Source organism: Ixodes scapularis, unplaced genomic scaffold (assembly GCF_016920785.2).
Source record: "Ixodes scapularis isolate PalLabHiFi unplaced genomic scaffold, ASM1692078v2 PGA_scaffold3__209_contigs__length_174095766, whole genome shotgun sequence".
NCBI lineage: Eukaryota > Metazoa > Arthropoda > Arachnida > Ixodida > Ixodidae > Ixodes > Ixodes scapularis.
In genome coordinates, this window is record NW_024609868.1 from 70,979,100 (window position 1) to 70,998,711 (window position 19,612).

General features: G+C 44.4%; 1 protein-coding gene across 1 annotated transcript in view; it reads right to left on the minus strand.

Moving 5' to 3' along the window:
* Positions 1-223: 223 nt before the first annotated feature.
* LOC8040722 (nose resistant to fluoxetine protein 6) overlaps positions 224-19,612 on the minus strand; it is a gene marked incomplete at its 3' end in the record, with an annotated part of 33,067 nt that continues 13,678 nt past the window's right edge. The window contains exons 6-11 of the mRNA XM_040501363.2: positions 17,600-17,876; positions 10,805-10,927; positions 9,005-9,312; positions 6,538-6,680; positions 5,385-5,486; positions 224-235 (exon numbers count right to left, since the gene is read on the minus strand). Of these exons, the coding sequence (XP_040357297.2) occupies positions 224-235; positions 5,385-5,486; positions 6,538-6,680; positions 9,005-9,312; positions 10,805-10,927; positions 17,600-17,876 (965 nt within the window). The remainder of the gene's footprint in view (positions 236-5,384; positions 5,487-6,537; positions 6,681-9,004; positions 9,313-10,804; positions 10,928-17,599; positions 17,877-19,612) is intronic.

Consider the following 19,612-nt stretch of genomic DNA (forward strand, 5'->3'; position numbering starts at 1 on the left):
AAAAAAAAAACGATCATTTTGATTCAATCTCCTTTGCGAAACTTGATGACGTAAAGTGGGAATCGCAGTACACCCCAATGACAATATTTGAATGCGGTTCATAGATTAGACCCGATAATTGCGTGGGCACTCGATTTGGGCTCGTAAAAATTACAAGCTCGAGAAGCATTCGGGTAGTGGCCCGTGTCCAATCGCCGCAACGACGACCATAGCCGAGCCCTAACAATGTCTGGAACTCAGCACCGGTCCTGTTCTTTGCCAACACCAGCGCGTGGCTATGATCAACAATGGCAGCATATAATCGGCTCCAGATCACGTGGCCGCTTGTTCTGGCTGCGAGCTGAGGAGGTGAACGCTGCTCGCTTTTCTTTAAATTTTTTTCTGGGGCTTCTATTTGATGGGGTGAAAAACGAAAGCGTGTTTCATAGGTCATTAACATCAGAGATTCGTTCTAAGCGGTATTTGCGCAAAGTACAAAAATTTTTGCATCGCCCCTTTAGTAACCTGAATTTTGAACATCCCATTAAAGGGTATTCACACGCATAGGGTGTTTACACTGGTTTTCACCCGGCGCGCGCGCATCACGAGACGAAAACGCGAGGCTTTTCCACATCGCAAAGCCTGACGTTTTCGTGGCGGGATGCGCGTGCCGTGGAAAAATCCTTGGGGTTTCTCCCTCGTGTGAATACCCCTTTAAGAGATGGCCGTGGAGACGACGGACGCTCCGTGACCGAAAACTCGGCCAGACAGAGAAAACGTGGAGGTTACGGGTTATCGATCGTTCATCGTTTCTCACTTTCATACCAATATTCGTGGAGGCCATAGAGAGCTAGAGAAGCGGTGGCCTACGGTCTCACAAAACAATAGAGGATACACCACTTTTAGCGTTCTTTCTCTCTCCCTGTCAGGACTCCAGAGATGACCTACCCCCCCCCCCCCCTTTATTTTATCTTGACAGTTGACTGTAAAGTGAGGGGCGTACTCGACCACCAAGCTCAGACAACTAAATCAAAAGAAGTATCGTCCGTATACCGTCGAAGACGATGCCCTTAGCCTCGCGCCGGGCGCTTCTCAGTCGTGCCTCAAGAGCGTGACAGAATACAGTAGCGCACATCAAAGGCCGATTTCACCAGCCAGGTTGACTACGCCACCGCTGCCGCAATGCATCGAGGGAACTTTAGTCTTTCTGCACGTGCAATAACCCTGCTGGAGCTCTGCGCTTTTGGAGCACGAGACTGCACGAGCCCTCGCATGCACGGCCGTCTGCCTCCCGTGAACTAACGTTATGGTGGCATCACGCAAGCGCCGAACGCTTTGTGAGATCGGTCTATTCGACCCCCTCGCGCGAGGTTGCATCGTCTGTTATGGCCGATTCACACGACGAACTGATCAGCGGACGGACTGATCACGTGACGGCATGTCGGCGGTTCGTCCGTCTCCCAAGCGCATCTACACGAGGGAGACGAGAAGGAGGAGGAGGAGTAAACTTTTATTGATTGCAAGAGACTTTTGGTTTAGGTGGGGCCCTTAGTCCAGGGCTCCAGTGCTCTCTGCCGCAGCCTTCGCCCTTTGTACCAGCATTTGCTGGTCGTCAGGGGAGGGGCTGAGCAGCGCAGCTTCCCAGGTCTCGTAGGAAGGGGAAGAGGAAGGGGGGAGCGAGGGGTTGGAGAGACACGCCCAAGTGACATGATAGAGGGATGGGTACTTGCCGCAGTGTGGGCAAGTGTCAGGATATTTGTTGGGGTAAAATTTATGCAGGAGTGTCAAATGTTTGAATGCTGTCATCTGTAACTGACGCCAGGTCGTGGCCTGCTCGCGGGTTAGTGAGTGATGAGGTGGTGGATATTTGAAACGACGAGCAGACGCAAGCGAGGACAGACCGAACCTGTTCGTCACCTTACAGTACAGCGGAACTTCAACATCGCACCGTGGTACGTTTCCTACCGCGCTAATAAATCGTACGCCGCTGGTACGTACAGATCGAGACAAAAAACTGTGATAGGCTTTGCTCGAAGCGCTGCTAGCTTTGCTATCCCCAAGCATGATAGTGACACAGGCATGGCCCTGCTCGAGAAGGCTTCGGCATAGAAGCAACGAAGTTCTGGGCTCGCGGGGGGGGGGGGGGGGGGGGGGCGTTTCGAGATGCCTTCACGCATTCCGCGCTCGTACACAACAGTCAAGTACACCACAGCCACAAGAGAGGTCTTGCTCGGTGAAATCCTCATTTGACTAAGGTAACCTTAAATTGGACGTGCAGGAATTATCGCGGCGTGCTAGACGAGTTTTGACGGGAGCGTCTTGACACGGACCCGGAGGTGTACCGGAACCTACGTCGCGTCAGCTGGACAAAGTTTCTGCAGTTTCTTTCACGCGTGGTACCAAGAATCGCGCGACAAAATGAACCAACGAAAGCACACAAACAAAACGATGTGCTTTTTTTGTTTAATCGTCCAGAAAGAAACAAAAAACCAAGAAAAGTATGTACCGTTGAGAGACTAAACGTTTTACAAGTCTATCTCTCCCCGAGAATTCACGAGTGAAAAAGGCGCTCGACTTATCAGTCGCCGCGGACGAGGAGCAGATCGCAGGAATCAATGACATGCTGGTCACGTGGTACACGGTTCGCGGACGAAAATCGTGATTCGGTTCGTCGTGTGAATCGGCTGTTACGCGTGCTGTGAACCCGCGAATCGAGGTGGTACGGACCCGCGTTTGATGTCTGCGCAGGTGGCGGGTGACGTCGGAGAAGTTTGAAAGGGTGAACCAGAGTAAAAGACAAAAACAAATAAACACGAAGATCTTTCTCCTGCCCCGGAAGAAGAAAAAAAAAAAAAACACAGGATGAAAGGCGACGTAGAGCCTACTCGGCGTTGTCTTACTTGATCTTTGTCTTTCTTAGGTTTGTACATGCCTTGCCCGTTTTTGTAGTGGTTCTGGTGACAGGTCATACAAGAAATCGTGTTTTCTCTTCGGCTACTTTCCCCTTCCTGATGTTTTCTATTATGTTGAATTTCTCTCTTTAGGCTGCTAAATGTTCTGCTCTTCTAGCTCCATTTACTGTATTATGCTAATATTTAAAAAAATAAAAAGTAACTAAAGTAATTTGTTACCAATATTTTGTAACCAAATTACGTTAAAATTCCTTCCGAGAAAAAGTAACGTGGCAATTACAGAATTACTTGTAAAAGTAATGACTTACAAGTAATCTGTTACTTATAACAAATTACTTTCCAAGTCTGGTCAGAACCAGATGTAATTAAATTACCGAGAAGTGGAAACAGCCTTGCGAATCTCTTGCGAATGCATCTCGTGTGAGGTGACAATTCTGCTTTATTCTTTCGGCGGCTATCACTAGAAAATCTGAAAAAGTTTTCGTAAAATATTTTTATAAAGATAAATATTTATCAAGTAATATCATTAAAAAATGGTTGGCTCTCCGAGGCAATTTCTCTCAATAGGCTCTGTTTGCACGAAAAATACTTCGTTTTTGAAGTGGTGTACACCACTTCAAAACAGGCGCAGCAAACTTGCTATAAAGTACGCTTTGTTTGCGAGACTATTCGCGCAGAAATGCTCTTTGAGAAGGGGCGCACTCGGGCTATGGGAAGCACTTCACACAAGTGGTGTGGACCCAGGTATGTAATGCGGCACATTCTGAGGTGGCGCTTTTTTTTTGTGTGTGTGAGTGTGGCAACATAGAAGACATAATATTATTTTCACTTTATTTCTCATGGCGTTTTTTTTGTTTGTCTTTTTATTGATCAATGTACACGTGAATATCTGAACACAGAAACGAACATCAATTTGTATAGAGGAAAGACGCAATATCTTCTTGAGGAATATTTACAAGATGAACTTATTTACAGACGCATTTCTCCTAACTCGGGCATGATCGCATACATTCAATTTCCAATTTTTTATGACGCAGAGTGGATGTTTATGTCGGGAAAGGTTAGGCATATATATATCCTACACATTTAATAAAATGATCGAACACGATGGTGCCATGATCAAAACCTTGTGGTATATTACATAGCTTTTTGACCCGTAAGAAATATGATATGGCTAGGGGCCTTCGTGAGGATATGTTTGGAAAAGAGGGCTGACAGGTGCTCACCTAACGAATGTAGGGTTAGTCGCATGTCTCAATATAGCTTGTGTTCACCTGTCAGGACATAGGTATTAGATGCGCTTTTAGTTTTCATTGGTCATGTGTCATTGAACTTAATTTACACGTTGGTATCATCTTAGCTTCCTTCCAATTGCCATGTAGCTTCCATATGTTTTCGAGTTACATACATTTTTTCATTTTATTATTGACACGACGAAATTAATATTTTAGGTAATATTAACGTATCGGGGTTTAGGCGCCATGTAAGCTTAAACATTACATGTCCTTCTTTGCGCCACTATAGCTCAGCAATATGTCTGACGTAACTAGGCACTTCTGTAGTGTCTAAACGCGCTCACGTGGTGATTTACGAATATCCGGCACACTGTTACAGATATCCGAACATTATTCGGGGGCTTGAGAAGCATTGTGCGCTTTAAACATTATTTCTGCGTCTACTTTCATGTTCAAGTTTTATAGGCCCAGTCACAACAATACATAGAGTAATTTCGGCGAATGATGTGACGAAATATACGTGTGACTGGAAATAAAGTATGCTGAATAAGGTAAAACGTTATGCTCGGCGGCAAAGGCCGTTTTGTTTTCCGATGAAAGATGTTTCTACAGATTCGCCATTCGTCGAGGTACGTCCGTAAATTGTAGCGATCACTTTCCGAGCGCTTACTGGACAGTAGATAGGTAAGCAGTTTGTTTACATGCGGCTTTCTATATTTGTATGTTATGTTCAAGTGGATGGCTGCTAAAAATAGGCAAACTCCGCGGCCGCTGACATAGAGCTCTGCCACATTTGATTCCACTTCTCTTACACCATTGTATTCGCATGGTTCAGAAAATTTTCCCAGTTTTAAAATTGATGTTCTTGCTTTAACGTCCTCGTCGTAAAACCTTACAATGGTAGATTCTTTAAAGTAACGTTTTAGGGAAGCCTATCCTTTTGTTGTACTTACACTCGCCAAGATATTACGCCAGCGAGGCTAGATGGAATATGACCAGAAGTCACAGACACTTGACCAGAGTATTGGCACCACCGAGCTCTGAAGTGCTCGCGCAGCCAGAAAATGCGGTTGCGTAGAGGGTGGTACGGAACTTCAGTATGGCAATGTCAGAGCCGGTACTTGGCTTCTATGGTCTGTTCTTTGTCTATACACGAGGGCACGGCAACACACGTGTCTTCCCTGCCGATGATATGGTCATCCGTGGTACCGTTGTTTCGGACAGATTGCCCGTTCTCGATCCGCCTTGGCGTGGGCGCGAGGAGCATCTTTTCCAGCGAGGCCACGGGTGCTTCGCAGAGCAGGAACAACAGGTAAGCCAGGAGGAAGGAGAGGGTGACGCATCCAAAGAAGTCTTTCATCTGTAAAACCAACGTATATTGTCCCTAGCCGCTTAGAGCTCCAGACTTGAACGCCGACACCGATGCCATTTAACTCGCAAACGGGCGCCTAAGAGCTGCGCTCTAAGAGACGCGCTTGCCTTTTTTTTTTTTTTTAATGCATTGATTATTTTAGGAAATATACGTTCTTATTTTGCAGTAAACGGAAGGTATATGAACTCATTTCGTCAAATTCCTCTTTGGACCTCCTCGTCTCAACCTTCTCAAAACATCCAAACCGTTTTATTTTCTTTTTTCAACATTTGGGCCTTCTCGCATTTGGTCCAATTCGATCTACGACCGAATGGCACATAGCACGCATGGATTGACTCTAACGGTGCGTAACGCCGGATGCAGTTCATTTTAAGCGGAAAGAAAAAATAAGATTATGGAATGGGGAAAGAAGTCACGACAAGTTCATCCCTACTCCGAAAAAAAGAAAAAAATAGGGGGGACTTATAAAGTCGCGCCTTGACATAAAGTGCAGTTCGGTGTTTCATTTTCCAGTGCTCGCGACCACTTCCGTACAACTCAACGAGCCGGTACTGACCTACGCTGTACGCTTCAAGGGCAGGACGAACGTATTCCGGTAACCATTTCGGCAAACCGTGATACCAAAGCACGAGTGCGTGTTTATGCGAGTGCGTACGTTCAGAGAAATGCGGAGGGGCGGACTTGAAGAAGCCACTTCGGGGATATGCGGTTACCAATCCAGAACGTCGCCACCTCAAAGTGCCCTATTTGATTTTTTTCTTTTTCATTTGATGATGAAATGAGAAGGATTTAACAAGAAGGAACCAAATGCGGCAAGCCCAAGCGAGAAGGACGTTTCGAGAATGATCTACTTGAAGAGGTTCAAATCAGAAGTCCGAAACGAGAACAGGCCCAAATGAGAACAACCCGACCCGAACATTAAAGAAAAACATATGCGTTCGCACAAAGCAGTCAGTTTTCGTACATTTGGCAAGGTTAGTATGTTGGCTTAGTAACCGTCATTCTATCCATGGCCTACGGTTGCTGCTCTCCTACGTACCAGGTGGAAGTGCTGGAGAGACATGCGTTCCCTCATGATCCCTGTGCGTATGAGGTAGAGTGGGGAATGAACAAGGTAAGCCCCGTAAGAGAGTCGACTGAGTGGGACAAGAGCTTTCCACGATAGCAGCCGGGTTACGAAACCTGAAAAAAAAAAAAAACAGTTTCAGTGACTTTTTTTTTTGCATTAGGATAAATATTATTGTTTTTGTTCTTACATTATGCCCCAATTTCTGGAAACGCCATGCAACAACGGGTCACAATCACGAACATGTACATGCGGTATCGTTGACTCAAGAGCCTTAATAGGACGGAAGGTTGGAGGGGAGGGGGTGGAGTGCCAGTGTCGGTAATTAATGGATGGAGTGCAGCGAAAGAACGAAACCGGAGAAATCATGAAGCCTAAAATATGTCATTCGGTCTTAATGCTGTTTCACATGCTGCGATTCTCGTTCGAAATCGGTGCGATTTCCAGTAAATGTACGATCAAAATCGCAGTCGCGCTGTCGCAGTGGCTCTGCGACTAGTTTCCACCAAGTCGGTATTTTGTCGCAGAGTCGGTGCGATCGCTTCATCGTCAACCAGCCGTTCATTAGCCAGCTTTCATCCGCGATAGTTGCGTATTCGAAAATAAATTTAGACACCCTAAAACTTTTGGTTTAATGCTTGACTATTAAAAATTTCTAGTTACATGCTGTATTCGTAAAATATTTGTGTTTATTAGGACGCTTGTGTTGTATTTTAGGCAAAGTCAAACGCGTCGCGTCCGTATCCGAACAGCCGGCCGCGCCCGAAGAGAATTGCACAGTTGTTGGAGCATGTGAAACCAAACATTGCGATCGCACTCGCTGCGCCGGCTTTCGCAACAGACGCTGCATTTGGAACAGGCTTTACGCTTGTTTTCTAAAACGTATGTTGTTGTTTTTATCAACTAAATTTTCTGCACACGTCTTTTTGTGGATATTTTGACCGCAACGGCATATACTACATAGCACAACACAAGCAGTGTCCAGTACTATCGTTTTCCAGTTTCCATATCTCTACGAAGTGGTCGTGCTCTCCAGATTGAACCATACGATTACCGTATAATTGTCATAAATGTTCTTCACGTCCACTATGCATCAACGACCGCAAGTTACGAAAAAACATTGTTGTAGGTGATTGAAATCCCCTTTTCCTGTGTTCTAAGCAAAACCGTTTCTAGAAATGTAATATTTTTGTTTCTTGCTTCGTGTTTCTCCTACACTTTGCTGTGCATTATTTACCCACAATATTGTCTAAACATAAATTGTACAGGGTGTCACAAAAAAAAAAGATTTACAGAGTTTTTTACTGCAAAAATAAGCTAGGAATCGCCGAACGCTCATTATCCGCTCAAAAATAGCGCACCCAAAAAATATTACAGTTTTTTTTTACCGCAAAAATAAACTAGGCATCGCCTAACGCTCATCCTCCGCCCAAAAGTAGCGCTAGAGGTCACAAACAGATGCCAAAGTTTCAGCCCGATCCGATACCTTAATCAAAAGTTATATGTTTTTCTAAAAAAAATTCAATGTGCAAATGGCGGCCGACGGAGTTTTTGAGTACATGGGGCTCTATGGGCACCAGAAACCGAAGACGGGCAAAAATAGGCGCCACTTTCCCATTGCAATTTTCATTAAATCGTTTACAACTTTTGAATAAGGTATTGGATCGGGCTCAAACGTTGGCATCTGGTTCGGACATTTAGCGCTAACTTTGGGCGGAGAATGAGTGTTCGGCATTGCCTAGTTTATTTTTGCGGTGAAAAAAAACTCTGTAACTTTTTTTTATGACACCCTGTACATACACACCTTGACACTGTTAACGCGAGCAGGCGATCGCCGTTCTTTTTAAATCGAAAGGTTATTTTATTAAACTTAGAATTTTGGTGGACAGTGCTCATTTTCGGCACTTACATCAGCGGTATAAAACTCGCTATCGGCTAACACTATTTCGAAGTTCAGTATCGAAAAAAGACCGATGTCGTGTTTGCGTTATCAAGATTGCGAATTGTAGAGTTGGCACTAAAACTATTACTACAGGATAACGATTGCCGCTGGTGCTGCCGGGACGCAAACAAAGCGGGGACCAAACTGCCTGACGTATGCTTATGCCATATTAGTAGAACGGGCGAGGTCGGCAGACCGCAGCCTTTCCCATAGCGAGCTTTCGAAACGCCGATTATCCGCCTCCGGCTAAAGGACCGACCACTTTCGCTTTCGGTGTATTAGCAGCAACGCGGCGCCACGTGCGGGAGTTTCACCACTCCAACGGTCGATCTTTTTTTTTATTTTTTATTGCACGTTAAGCGCACGTAGACCTGTAACCTGTTGATGCTATTTTTCCTCTTTGCACGTAATACATCGCAGGAATGTTTGAACTTGCACACAGGGTTCGTTTGCGCACTTGTCGTCGGAGGAGAAAGCTCAAATATTAGGGTACGTCACCTCCTCGTCCACAAGCACAGGAGAAAGTAATCCACGCCAGCACCAGGGCCCAGATGGCCTTGCCGAAGCCAGCGTAGAGCACGGCGTCGAGTCCCACCCAGGGGTCGCCTCGAAGCCACTTGAACGGTCCGAACACCACGAGAAGCGCCAACGCGGAGGAGAGCAGCCAGAGCGTTATTCGAATCAGACGGTGGAGCTGCTCAGCGCTGTGGTTGAGGACGACGTAGCCCAGCATGATCCCGATGGCGTAGGAGGCCACATGCACGTGGGGCCGGTAGTAGATGTACGCCATCGTCTCCAGAGTTTTGCTGTTGTTGGCAAAAAGGTTGGTTCGTAACAACTTTGTATACACTGCCACAACAAACTCGATCTAACAGACGTCGGAATATCTTCTAGACAGTAATTAAAACTGAACTATAAGAGTTTACTCATTTGAAGCGAGTGTTTCTAGGCACAAATGATCAGTAAACATACAGAGGATTTTGCGTGTATTTCCTCTGAGGCAAATATCGTTATTGAAAGTAAACCATAGGAGCATGCCATTGCATTTTGGTAAATCCGCCGCCGGAACGCTTTTTGGGCTATCTGAGTCAATGGAGTTGCAGATATCTGTGCAATTATGCTCATGTCAGAGTCACTTTTGTTTGGATATGTCTATACAGTCTAGAAAAACTTGCGTGTTCACTTTCCCGCAGAATGCATTGCTAGCCATGCATTCACTGCGAGCAAAAAAAAAAAAAGAAGATCCCCGCAAATGCCGACGATCAGCAGGCAATTACACTTGAAAAGGTTATTAGCGCATAGACAGTGAACGTGACGTTTTTACTTGCACATTTCCTTGAGCTGGTAGCATTTTTCAGTTCTAATTGCATTCTAAACTTCGTAATTCTCTAGGATCATTCTTTTGTTCGCAGTCTACCCCCGTTTTCTGTAGAAAAGTGAATGTATCTTTTATTGTAGTTTTTGTAGAGCGTAGATAGAGTAACTTGGTGTGATGCAAAATATGACACAAATGACATGCAGAATGAACTGTGAGACGATTGGGGCTGTTATATAATTAAGCATACTAATGTGTCTACTCTTCCTCTGAGCCCACAAACACTCAATGGTTGCGATGCACATAAGATGCTCGACAAATGAAGAAAATATAATTACGAGTAGGCAAAAAACAATTAAGTCTCTAATGTGACACTGACTATGACTTCAACACCTGGAACGTCATGCAGTGTGTCACTTGCACAATTTATTTTTAGGTTTAGTGATATGTTCCGCGTCTTCATTCACCCGGCTCCCTTCGCAGATGGCTATTTTTATACGTTTCATTTCTTCGTCGGAAAGTAGACGAAGGGTGTATTTGAACAATGTAGAGCTCCGATGTTATGAGTTTATCACTGTATGGGACTGCGTCTAAGGCATCTGAGGGCGTGGTGCAAAATTCCTCTTAGGTCATCGTACCACTATGTGAGCGAACAGCAAACACTGCACCGCAGACATAATATAATTTACTATTATTCTGTGGTTCGTCTAAAACTCACACGAAAAGAAATAGGAGCAAGAAGTGTCGCGGAAGATTTCTCGGGTCGCCAAAAGCAGAATTTGTTTTGTTTTCGAAAATAATACAGTGTTTGTCATTCTGGTGGTTGGAAGCCAACTGACAATCTCATGTATGTTGCTAGAGGCGAGAACTCAGACTACGCAATATAATTCGTGGTAGACTGAAAGAATATTACGTTATCTTTCTGTTAATTGATCAGACGCGACATTTTTTACAGTTTCCAGCGAAAGCGGTCGAGCACTTACTCAAGCTCCGGTTGTCCATAAATAGGTATCGGCTGATAGGAGTTGAGGTACGCCTGGATGCTGACGGCTGTTGACGTCCCGATGACCAGCACGCTTGCCATGAGAAATCCCAACTTGGGTCGACTGGGAGAGAAGGAAGAATGTTTTTTTAAAGTATAATGCAATAATTTTCTAAATTAGATTACAGCAATGCGATTTAAATTGTAGGGTAAGGAGAGGGGGGGGGGGGGGGCGACAACCACAACATAGATGATTTCTTTTATGTTTTCCCGCAGCGCTTCGCCCACGTAGCCTAACGTTGACCGTACGGCCTGGGCTCGTGTTCAAGAACTCTGGGGATAACAAGCTGGATAGCTCCCACTATAGTTCGGTCTCCTTGAAGTATAATATAGAATAGGGTGACTAGCTGCGGTTAAATAGCTGTCTCTTATGTGCGTCAATTCTGCAAAACATGAACGTGCGCTTTTGTTTCAAACCCATGCTTTATATTCTTTTTTCAGAGTGCTGATTATGGCATTTTGTAATTTTTTTAAAACAAGAACAATGTTAGGTCGGGCGGAGACTGAAAGGCATGCGCATCAAGCGTTTTTTTTTTTAAGAGAACAAGATTATCTGATTAGCAAAACTGCAGTTTTTTGCAAACATTTATAACTGACCCTGAAACTGCGTTTACGATACCAACTTCAAAGAAACACAGCAATCGATACCGTAAATATCTCCGCCTTCACCACAAAGAAAAAAAAAATAAATAAAAAAATAAAAAAGCAACAACAACAACAAAAAAACATTGATACGGGTGACATCCAATGCCAAATAAATATTGGTCCGTAACAAATGAAATCGCTCACGAATGGGAACCGGTGAAGAATTCGAGCTTTAGATGCGCATGGATTATCAAGGGTTTAAGCAGGTTATGGGATGGAACTTTTTGAGGAAATACCGAAAACAAAAGTGGGTCCTTCACTCTGACAACGCGACGCGCCACACCGTCTATCTGCGTGATGACATTTTCATGAAAGCATTGTGACAGATTATTCACATCCTTACAGCATATAAACTAACGCCCTTAACGCACTTTAGAGAGTTTTAGTAATACGTATAGGAGCAAACGCAGACCCCATACGTTAACGTTAACGTTGCGTCCTCCACAATGCGCATGCGCCATACGTACGTACTGCGGCGAGCCTTGCGTACGTACGCTCGCTATCGATTTTTGCGAACGTACGTATCGGTCCCCTGCGTGCCATCTCGTTGCTCTCGTCGCGCACGGGAGAGCGCGAGACTAGTCCAGTTTAAAAAATGGCGGCGGTGACGCAAACCAGCGGAAGTGCTACGCGCATTGTACGGGTTCAATTACCATTAGAGATGACATAAACCTCCTCAAAGAAGTCAACGCGACGAACCCTTTCGAACACCCACAAAGATGGGTGTCGATAGCCAAGAACGTTGCCGACGCCATCGAACCCAAAAAGGTGGTCACCGTGCGGTCTGTACAAAAAAAAGAAAAAAATAAAAGGACAAAACACGTACACAACTTTCGTAACAAAGCGAGGAGAATCGGGGCTTTGGATTGGCTTGACCGAAAACCCGCCTTGGATTGTTTGAAGCAGTTTACAGGAGCACATCTAGATGGCGCTACAAGTCTTTACGTATGCGTTCTTCTTCCGCTGTACTAAAAGTGCGTATTCGACGCGCTCCGTAACGTTCCGTCGACGCAACGTTAACGCTAACGTAGAAGGTTTGCGTTTGCCCCTATACGTATTACTAAAACTCTCTTTTAAACGGTGCGAAAAAATCGGTTTCTCAATGTATGGCGCTGCAATTTACTACAAAGGTGCGGTTAGGTGGAGGAAGCACGGAGTGAAAATATCGGCAAAAAAAACTCACCTTGTTAAGAACGGAAACCTGTTTCCGCTTAGCTGTCTATGCTGCCTCAAGGTGGCACAACGTGAGACATGGGGTAAGGCAGAACCTCGGGCGATCATCTCCGGACCAAAAATAGAGAGCCATGAGGGATTTAATTTATATTCCTTCTTAAGTTACTTCTTTTATAAATAAATTATCGCCAAAATATAATTTGGCATTACAGAGATGACAGTCCCAGATTTTCGGAAGATCGGCCGCTAACCTTGATGCCGGAAGCGCGTTGGCGCGCTCGACGCTTCCGACATCTGTCGGTAGTAGATACAACAGCTGCACTCGGTCATGACGTTGTCTGCGGACGCAACGGCAGATAGCCCGAAAGAGGTTTTTCCTTCTTTTTTTTTTTTAACAAGGTAAGCTCATCTGTTGATATTTTTACCCCATGCCTCCACCACCTAGCCCCAAGTCTGTAGTAAGTCGCAGCGCGACACATCGACAAAACCTTTACAGGCCGTCTAAAGAGCCTTAGAAACGATAGCTTTCATGCTGTAGTACTTTGAAAAGGAATGCAATAGCAATCATTTATCAACATACGCGAGATCCAAAAGAAAAAAAAAAAAGTTCAACTGGTGTTTTTAGTAGTGTGGAAAGTCCCTGCAAAAGGCATAAACAAATGTAAACCCACCCGCAGTTTAAACCTAGCGTCTCTTTTCGTGTATTGCAGGACATCCGGAACAAATAACGTAAAATGAGAACAAAGAGGCTTTGGAAACAGCGCTCTTGCAGCAATGTTAACAACGTGAAAGCTTCACCCTCCGCTCGGTCCTTAATGTCGCCTCAAATAATCTTAAACAAAGCATTCGTTCTTATGTATCTTTCCAGTTTACTGTCCTAGACAGCTGAAGCTTAATTTCTACGTTCATTTTATACTTATTCAATAATTGAAGTAACAAAATAAAAGCAAAAAAAGCAAAAAAAAATCTTATATATGCGATTGCTCGTTGAAAAGATAAAAGCTGAGATAAAAACTACTCGCGGAGCATAATTTTCTGGTCTCACAATTTTTTATCATAGTAAAATAAAAAAATAAAGGAAATTACATTTTCTCATTTTCTCGCGTAATGTAGATCACTGCTTCCGAAGTCAGAAGGGTCGGTGATACCTATATGAATAAGATGTGTAGTAAACTACAACAGATTTAACTCACCATCATTGAGTTTCCATTTTATTTTAATATAAAATATAAAATACGCAGAGAAATCCTCAATTAAACCAATGTCTACGCTCTAAAATTAAGAAAAAAAGAAATCTGTAGTAATCTTTGCATTTCGGTGGCATCGATTTAATTTGGTACAGGAAAATTGCTTCACCTGATCATGACCACTGGAATAATCCAGATGAACATGTAGATTTGCCAGTCAACACTCACGTACCAGGTGTGCTGTAGGCACTACAAAATGGAAGAAAACGAAGATTAGAACCTATTTACTTCGGTGCTTTATAAATGACTTTATTAATACTTTCTAAGTCCTTTGTTCTTTCTTCACCTTGCGTGTTAATCTCTCATGACATAGATGTATACATAAATTATTAATTAATTTTATAAACTGTCTTACAACGCTCGTTTAAATACATAGGGTTGGATATTTCCTTATTGAATGCTTTATAACGGAAATATAAAAATACTAAAGAAACAACTCAGATGCAGGCTCTACAATTAGCCCTTTTCGAAAACTATATGGTGCACACAAGCGCAGCGAGTTTTATTTGGCGGTGAGCAGTTAAATTATTTTGGAAGAAAACTCGTCACGGCAAGCGCGCATATTTCTTAAGTCAAATAACAGAAGAAATGTGAGTCTTGCCATGTCCAGCAAGTGACTCCAGTTGTTGACGTGAATGAGAGACTTCCACCAGTTTCGGCTGCACGTCGCAAAGATAGCCGGGTGGTGTTCTCGAACGAGAGGACCGTCGATGACCAGCGGCACGAGCAGCCAGATGCCGATGACGAACATGAGAGGCGCTGTAAGTCTGAACGACGATTTCGCCGCCAGTTATGATCCGCGGCACTGTGTTCTGCAGAAGTCGGGAGGAACACGCAACCTCACCTTATGTACCTCCTCAAGAGCAGCAACGATACCGGCAGCCATAGACTTCCTTTTCTGTCTCTCAGGTGCTTTACTACGTTGTAGCTTAAAAGAAAACCACTGAAAAGACAAGTAAAGTTAAAAATTGAGAGACAAGGCATTGATAGTTCAAAGTAACATCAGCGCGTGTCTACGATTTCTAATTGGCTTTGATGGCTTGTTACCTTGTGAAACACGGTTGACGTTGGCCATCGAAACTACTTGTGAGTTGAGAAGTGCTCGTTAAAGTAAATGGTAAACTTTTGTTCCTGAAAATACCCCACCAAAGCCGCACGCTAACAATGTCGCGCGGTGTATCTGTTCTACCCGATTACCAACAGATGCCCTGCTAAATTGAGTGGTCATATCCAGCGTCAGCCTCGCTTTGCCAGTAGGTAACAAAGTTAAGATAAGCGTGTTATCGCTCTGCGTGTGGTTCCTGAATGCGTCGTTTTTAAATATTGCGTGCTTTTAAGCCAGTCCTGGACCGTCCTCTTGGCATATCAAAGGTGTCTCAATGTTTGGCGTTGTGACAAAGAATCGTAAGATATACGCACATGCACAGATTTAGGTGATTGCTTTATCTTTAAACTCATCTGTTTTTGCTATGAGTAGTTCACTTGAAGACAGCACTGAGCATACAATTGAAACGCCTCGTTTTATTCAGCGTATTATTAAACACCGACCATGCTGGTTAGGTTAATTTCTACACGAAAGAATAAACACATTGGATGGAGCACAAAACACGACATCATTCAACAAACTGACATTGCCTTTCCTTCAACGAGTTTTGCCCCTCTGCTTCCAAAAATTGTTGTCGCCCTGCGGGGGGGGGGGGGGGGTGTCGTTGTCATTCATATTAATTGCTGGTTGAAAGATGTCGTGTTCTGTGCTCCGTCCTATGCCCTTATCATATCGTGTGTAAAAGAAGAAGAAAAATCGCAGCGGACGATGAATTTCACGCAATACCTGCCTGCTGAAAATGGGCTTAGCATTTTTTTTCCCAATTGGGAATATCCCTAATACCTGTCAACCCGACAATACAACTTCTGAAAAAAAAGGTCACTAAACAAATTGGCTGCAGAAATCCCCATCGTTTATTTTCTGTGAATTGCGATAGATTTCGTCATGAGAATTACGACGCAGTTCACTGTGAATACGACGACGCAAAATTTGAGTAAACAGTTCATTTTGTTAAAGGTTTAGGACGTAGTCACTGGCGTCACCACGACTGGAGCGCGCCACTTCGAAATTGATTTATGACCTCGTCTTTGTGTAACTGTTCAATCTTCTGTGTCTGTGTAATCGTTTAGTGTTGAAACTGCCCCCCCCCCCCCATTTCATTGCAGCTTCGTGTGTGTCTTGTACTGCCTCTGCGTAATCAAGTTGTTTCACCGCCATCCAGGGTTTTCCCCAGGAATTGGAATTAGGGGGAGGGGGTCTGAAATTTTTGGGGGAAGGCGGGGGAGGGGGGGGGGGGCATTGAAAATAGAGGAGTCGTTGCGAATTAAGGCGGTGCTTCAGAGAAGCAAGGGGGATGTACACCCCCTTAGCGGTGTGTATGGAAATCACTACCATCCTCACTGGCCATGTATCAACTAGCTGAACTCAAAGCGATAATTGCTTCATAGCTTTGACGCAAATCTGAATGTGTGTGTACTGCCACTCCGTGTTTGCGCGGCGCGGATTTATCTGCTTGCTAGGGCGACGACGTCAAAGACGGCGTCTAGGAGCACCTCTAGGACGACCTCTAGAACGATTTTTAAAGCGATCTCAAGGACAAACTTGAGGACGCCCTCTAGGACAACCTCGGGGACGTTGTCTAGGACGACGTCAAAAAAGAAGCCTGGAACGACTTCTAGAACGAGCTCTAGGGCGATTTGAAGGAAGACCTCTAGCACAATCTCAAGAACGACGTCTAGGACGACGGCGAGGACGACGCCCTAGAGGACGAGATCAAAGGCGACGTCTAGAACAACCTCTTGGACGTCTTCAAGGAAAACGTCTCGGACGACATCGATGACGACGCCCGCATACGTGCGGTGCCTGCTTATGTGGACGTCGTGCCCGCGCGGACGTCCTGCATATGCGCGGAGCATTTCAGGTCAGATCCCGTATCGCGAAAACCGGTTGAAATACCTAAAGAATGTTATGGCATTAAAATTAAATAGGAGATACGGTTAAATTGTGTTTCTAAATCACCACACTTAATTAAACAACAAATTCAATTTTCTTTTATTTTTTTTTGTTTGTTTTTCTTTTTTTTTTTTAGCTCCTATGCCCGGAACTTGTATGATGCATAATCACTAACAGCTTAAGACACCCAGGGAGCTGGGATTTTTCAGTATCCTAATGTCCCCAGCCCAGCTAGCGGAGTCTCCTTAGCTAGTGTCCCCAGCTAAGGAGACTCCGGCGTTCACCAATAAGAACGTCGAAGATCGAATCACAAAGGAAGGATCCCCAAAATAGTACGCGATGCCCTGTGTTTCTTTAGCGGTCAGTGGCTTTAGTTCCGTATGTCCCCACTCTAAAGCGTCTTTCTTTTTTCTTTTTTTCACACTTGCGAGAGCCAATTGCCGCAATTGCACTATGACAGTGAGGCACTGTCATAGTGCAAAGTGTTTTTTTTTTTTGAGTGACCGTGGGGGGGGGGGGGGGGGGGGGCGAAGTACACATCGTCCTCTGTCGAGCTATCTTTATAAATCACAGCAATTTGCCTTGTCAAGTGCTCTGCGGGGAAGTAGACCCTCCGGATGCACAGACGCTGGCCACTGTAATAAATTCCAGAACTAAACGTGTCCTGTCGTACCTCATGAACAGGAATGTCTGGACCGATGGATAGGCGTTGCCGACAAGGCACCACAGCAGATGCTTGCCGAAGCGGACAATTCGAAGCATTTCTCCAACGGCGGTTGGCTCGATGGTGAGATAGCTGTGACCCAGAATGACCCAGACGGCGCTCAGAAAACGCATGCCATGTAGGAACCGCAGACGCTTCGCGTCAGAGTCCTTTTCCGCTCGAACGGCGAGAAGCTTCTCCGTGTTGGTCACCGCGGAGAAGGAGACCACCATTTTGTAGAAAGCGCCTGAGGGAAGCAATAGATTAAGTCAGCTCCTTTCTCCCTACGATCATTCTTTTAATTTCGCAACTTGTATAATGGCTTTAAAACTGATTCATTTCTGTGTTGCTGATTAACTGGTCGCAAAACAATGTTCAATAATCCCGTTTGGTAAGTCGACGGTAAATTCCGTCTGGCGACTTCACAGAATCGAACGCATTTACTCATAGCGTAAGAAAGGCTGGGCGAGGCGAGTTCTAAGCATATAATTAATATCGCCTGCGCTCAATAAGCCAGCGGCATCGGCCGAGAAGCATGCGGAAGAAAGAACGCCGCAGCAAAAAGTATGATAATAATACTGCACACCCAGTTCTCCTTCAGCTGGCAGTGACGGCAGTAAGGAGCGAACCGCGAAAATCATTATAAGGCTCCAATACAGACTTCACCGGGACAGTGAAAAGGGCGTTTTTTATATTCGATGTTTAAACGCAAACCACTTTTTTTTCTTTTTTTCTTTCTTTGAAGAAACTGTAAGGGTGTTGGTGACTGTCATGCAGCAACCGAAAGTATAAACACATAAGACACGGGACGGTACAGACACGTCTTTCAATTTATCAAAGATGTGCCTCTGTGGTCCCTTCACTTGCATGTTTATTCATCCGTTTCGTTCCTCACTTTTTTTTTAATTGAATTGTGTACACAGATTAGTTTTCCGTGTAGCGCGACAAGAATACCGAGTCGTTGTTATTCCTTAAAATGTACATTCCCTGGCTGTTTCACCTTTGGCAAGAGCGGTTAACTTTAGTGGAAACTTCCTATAGGATGCATGCGATCCGAAGTAACACAGTTCTTGGGGTCAGCATTTGGTTTTTGTCTTGCAATTTAGGACCCTAAAAGGCCTAAATATGCCGAGGTATTCTTGATACTCTTGTAGTCACAGTCTGGAAATTTTGCCCCTTAATTGCCCAAGAAGTGCCGGAGTTAGGCTTCGCTATCTGGCTGTTCGATTGCGACGCGGCTTTTTTGGGCCTCAGTTCCCGAATAAATTTCAGAATTTAGCATCACTTGTGGTTGTTCGGTTTTCATGTGGCAACCTTTGTCCTAAATTGCTATACAGTTGTCAGATTTGGGCTTCACTGCTGGTCCTTCGGTTTATACGTGGCATCTAGGGCTCGAGACTGGCACATCTGGTAATTATGTGGCACATCAGAGCAAAATCAAAGAAAATTGAAAGAAAACTACTGGAACATTATTTAGCACCTCCTTGAAAGAAAAATAAATTAGGCCCAAGCTAGGCCGCTTAAATTGCTGAACTTTATAGCCAAGCTAGATGATTATTCGGCGCGCTGCCTGGAATATGTGAACACAAATTGTACCTTTGGGTAAAGTGCTGTGACCACGCCAGCAGGATATCAGGTATGAGAACCATCGCTTTAGACCCACCAGCTGCTTTCGAATTTGGGCTAGTACCAATAATATTAGAGATATCGAAAAAAATTCTAGGCATATGTTATTTTTGTGCGAACCATTATTTTGCGTTCTCTTTTTCAACTGAAAATTGGGGAAGCAGTTTTGAATCATTACAAGTAAGGGATGATTGCAGACCATCAAATCATCAACGCGGCGTACAGTGCAGCTTGGTATGCGAAGTAGCAAGCGATATTCTTAAGGCGTGTCTAGTGTTTCGTAAAATGTTAGTTTACAGGCGGAATAAAAGGTTAATGCCCTGAGTTATCATCGTAATCCGTGAATACTTGCCTAAC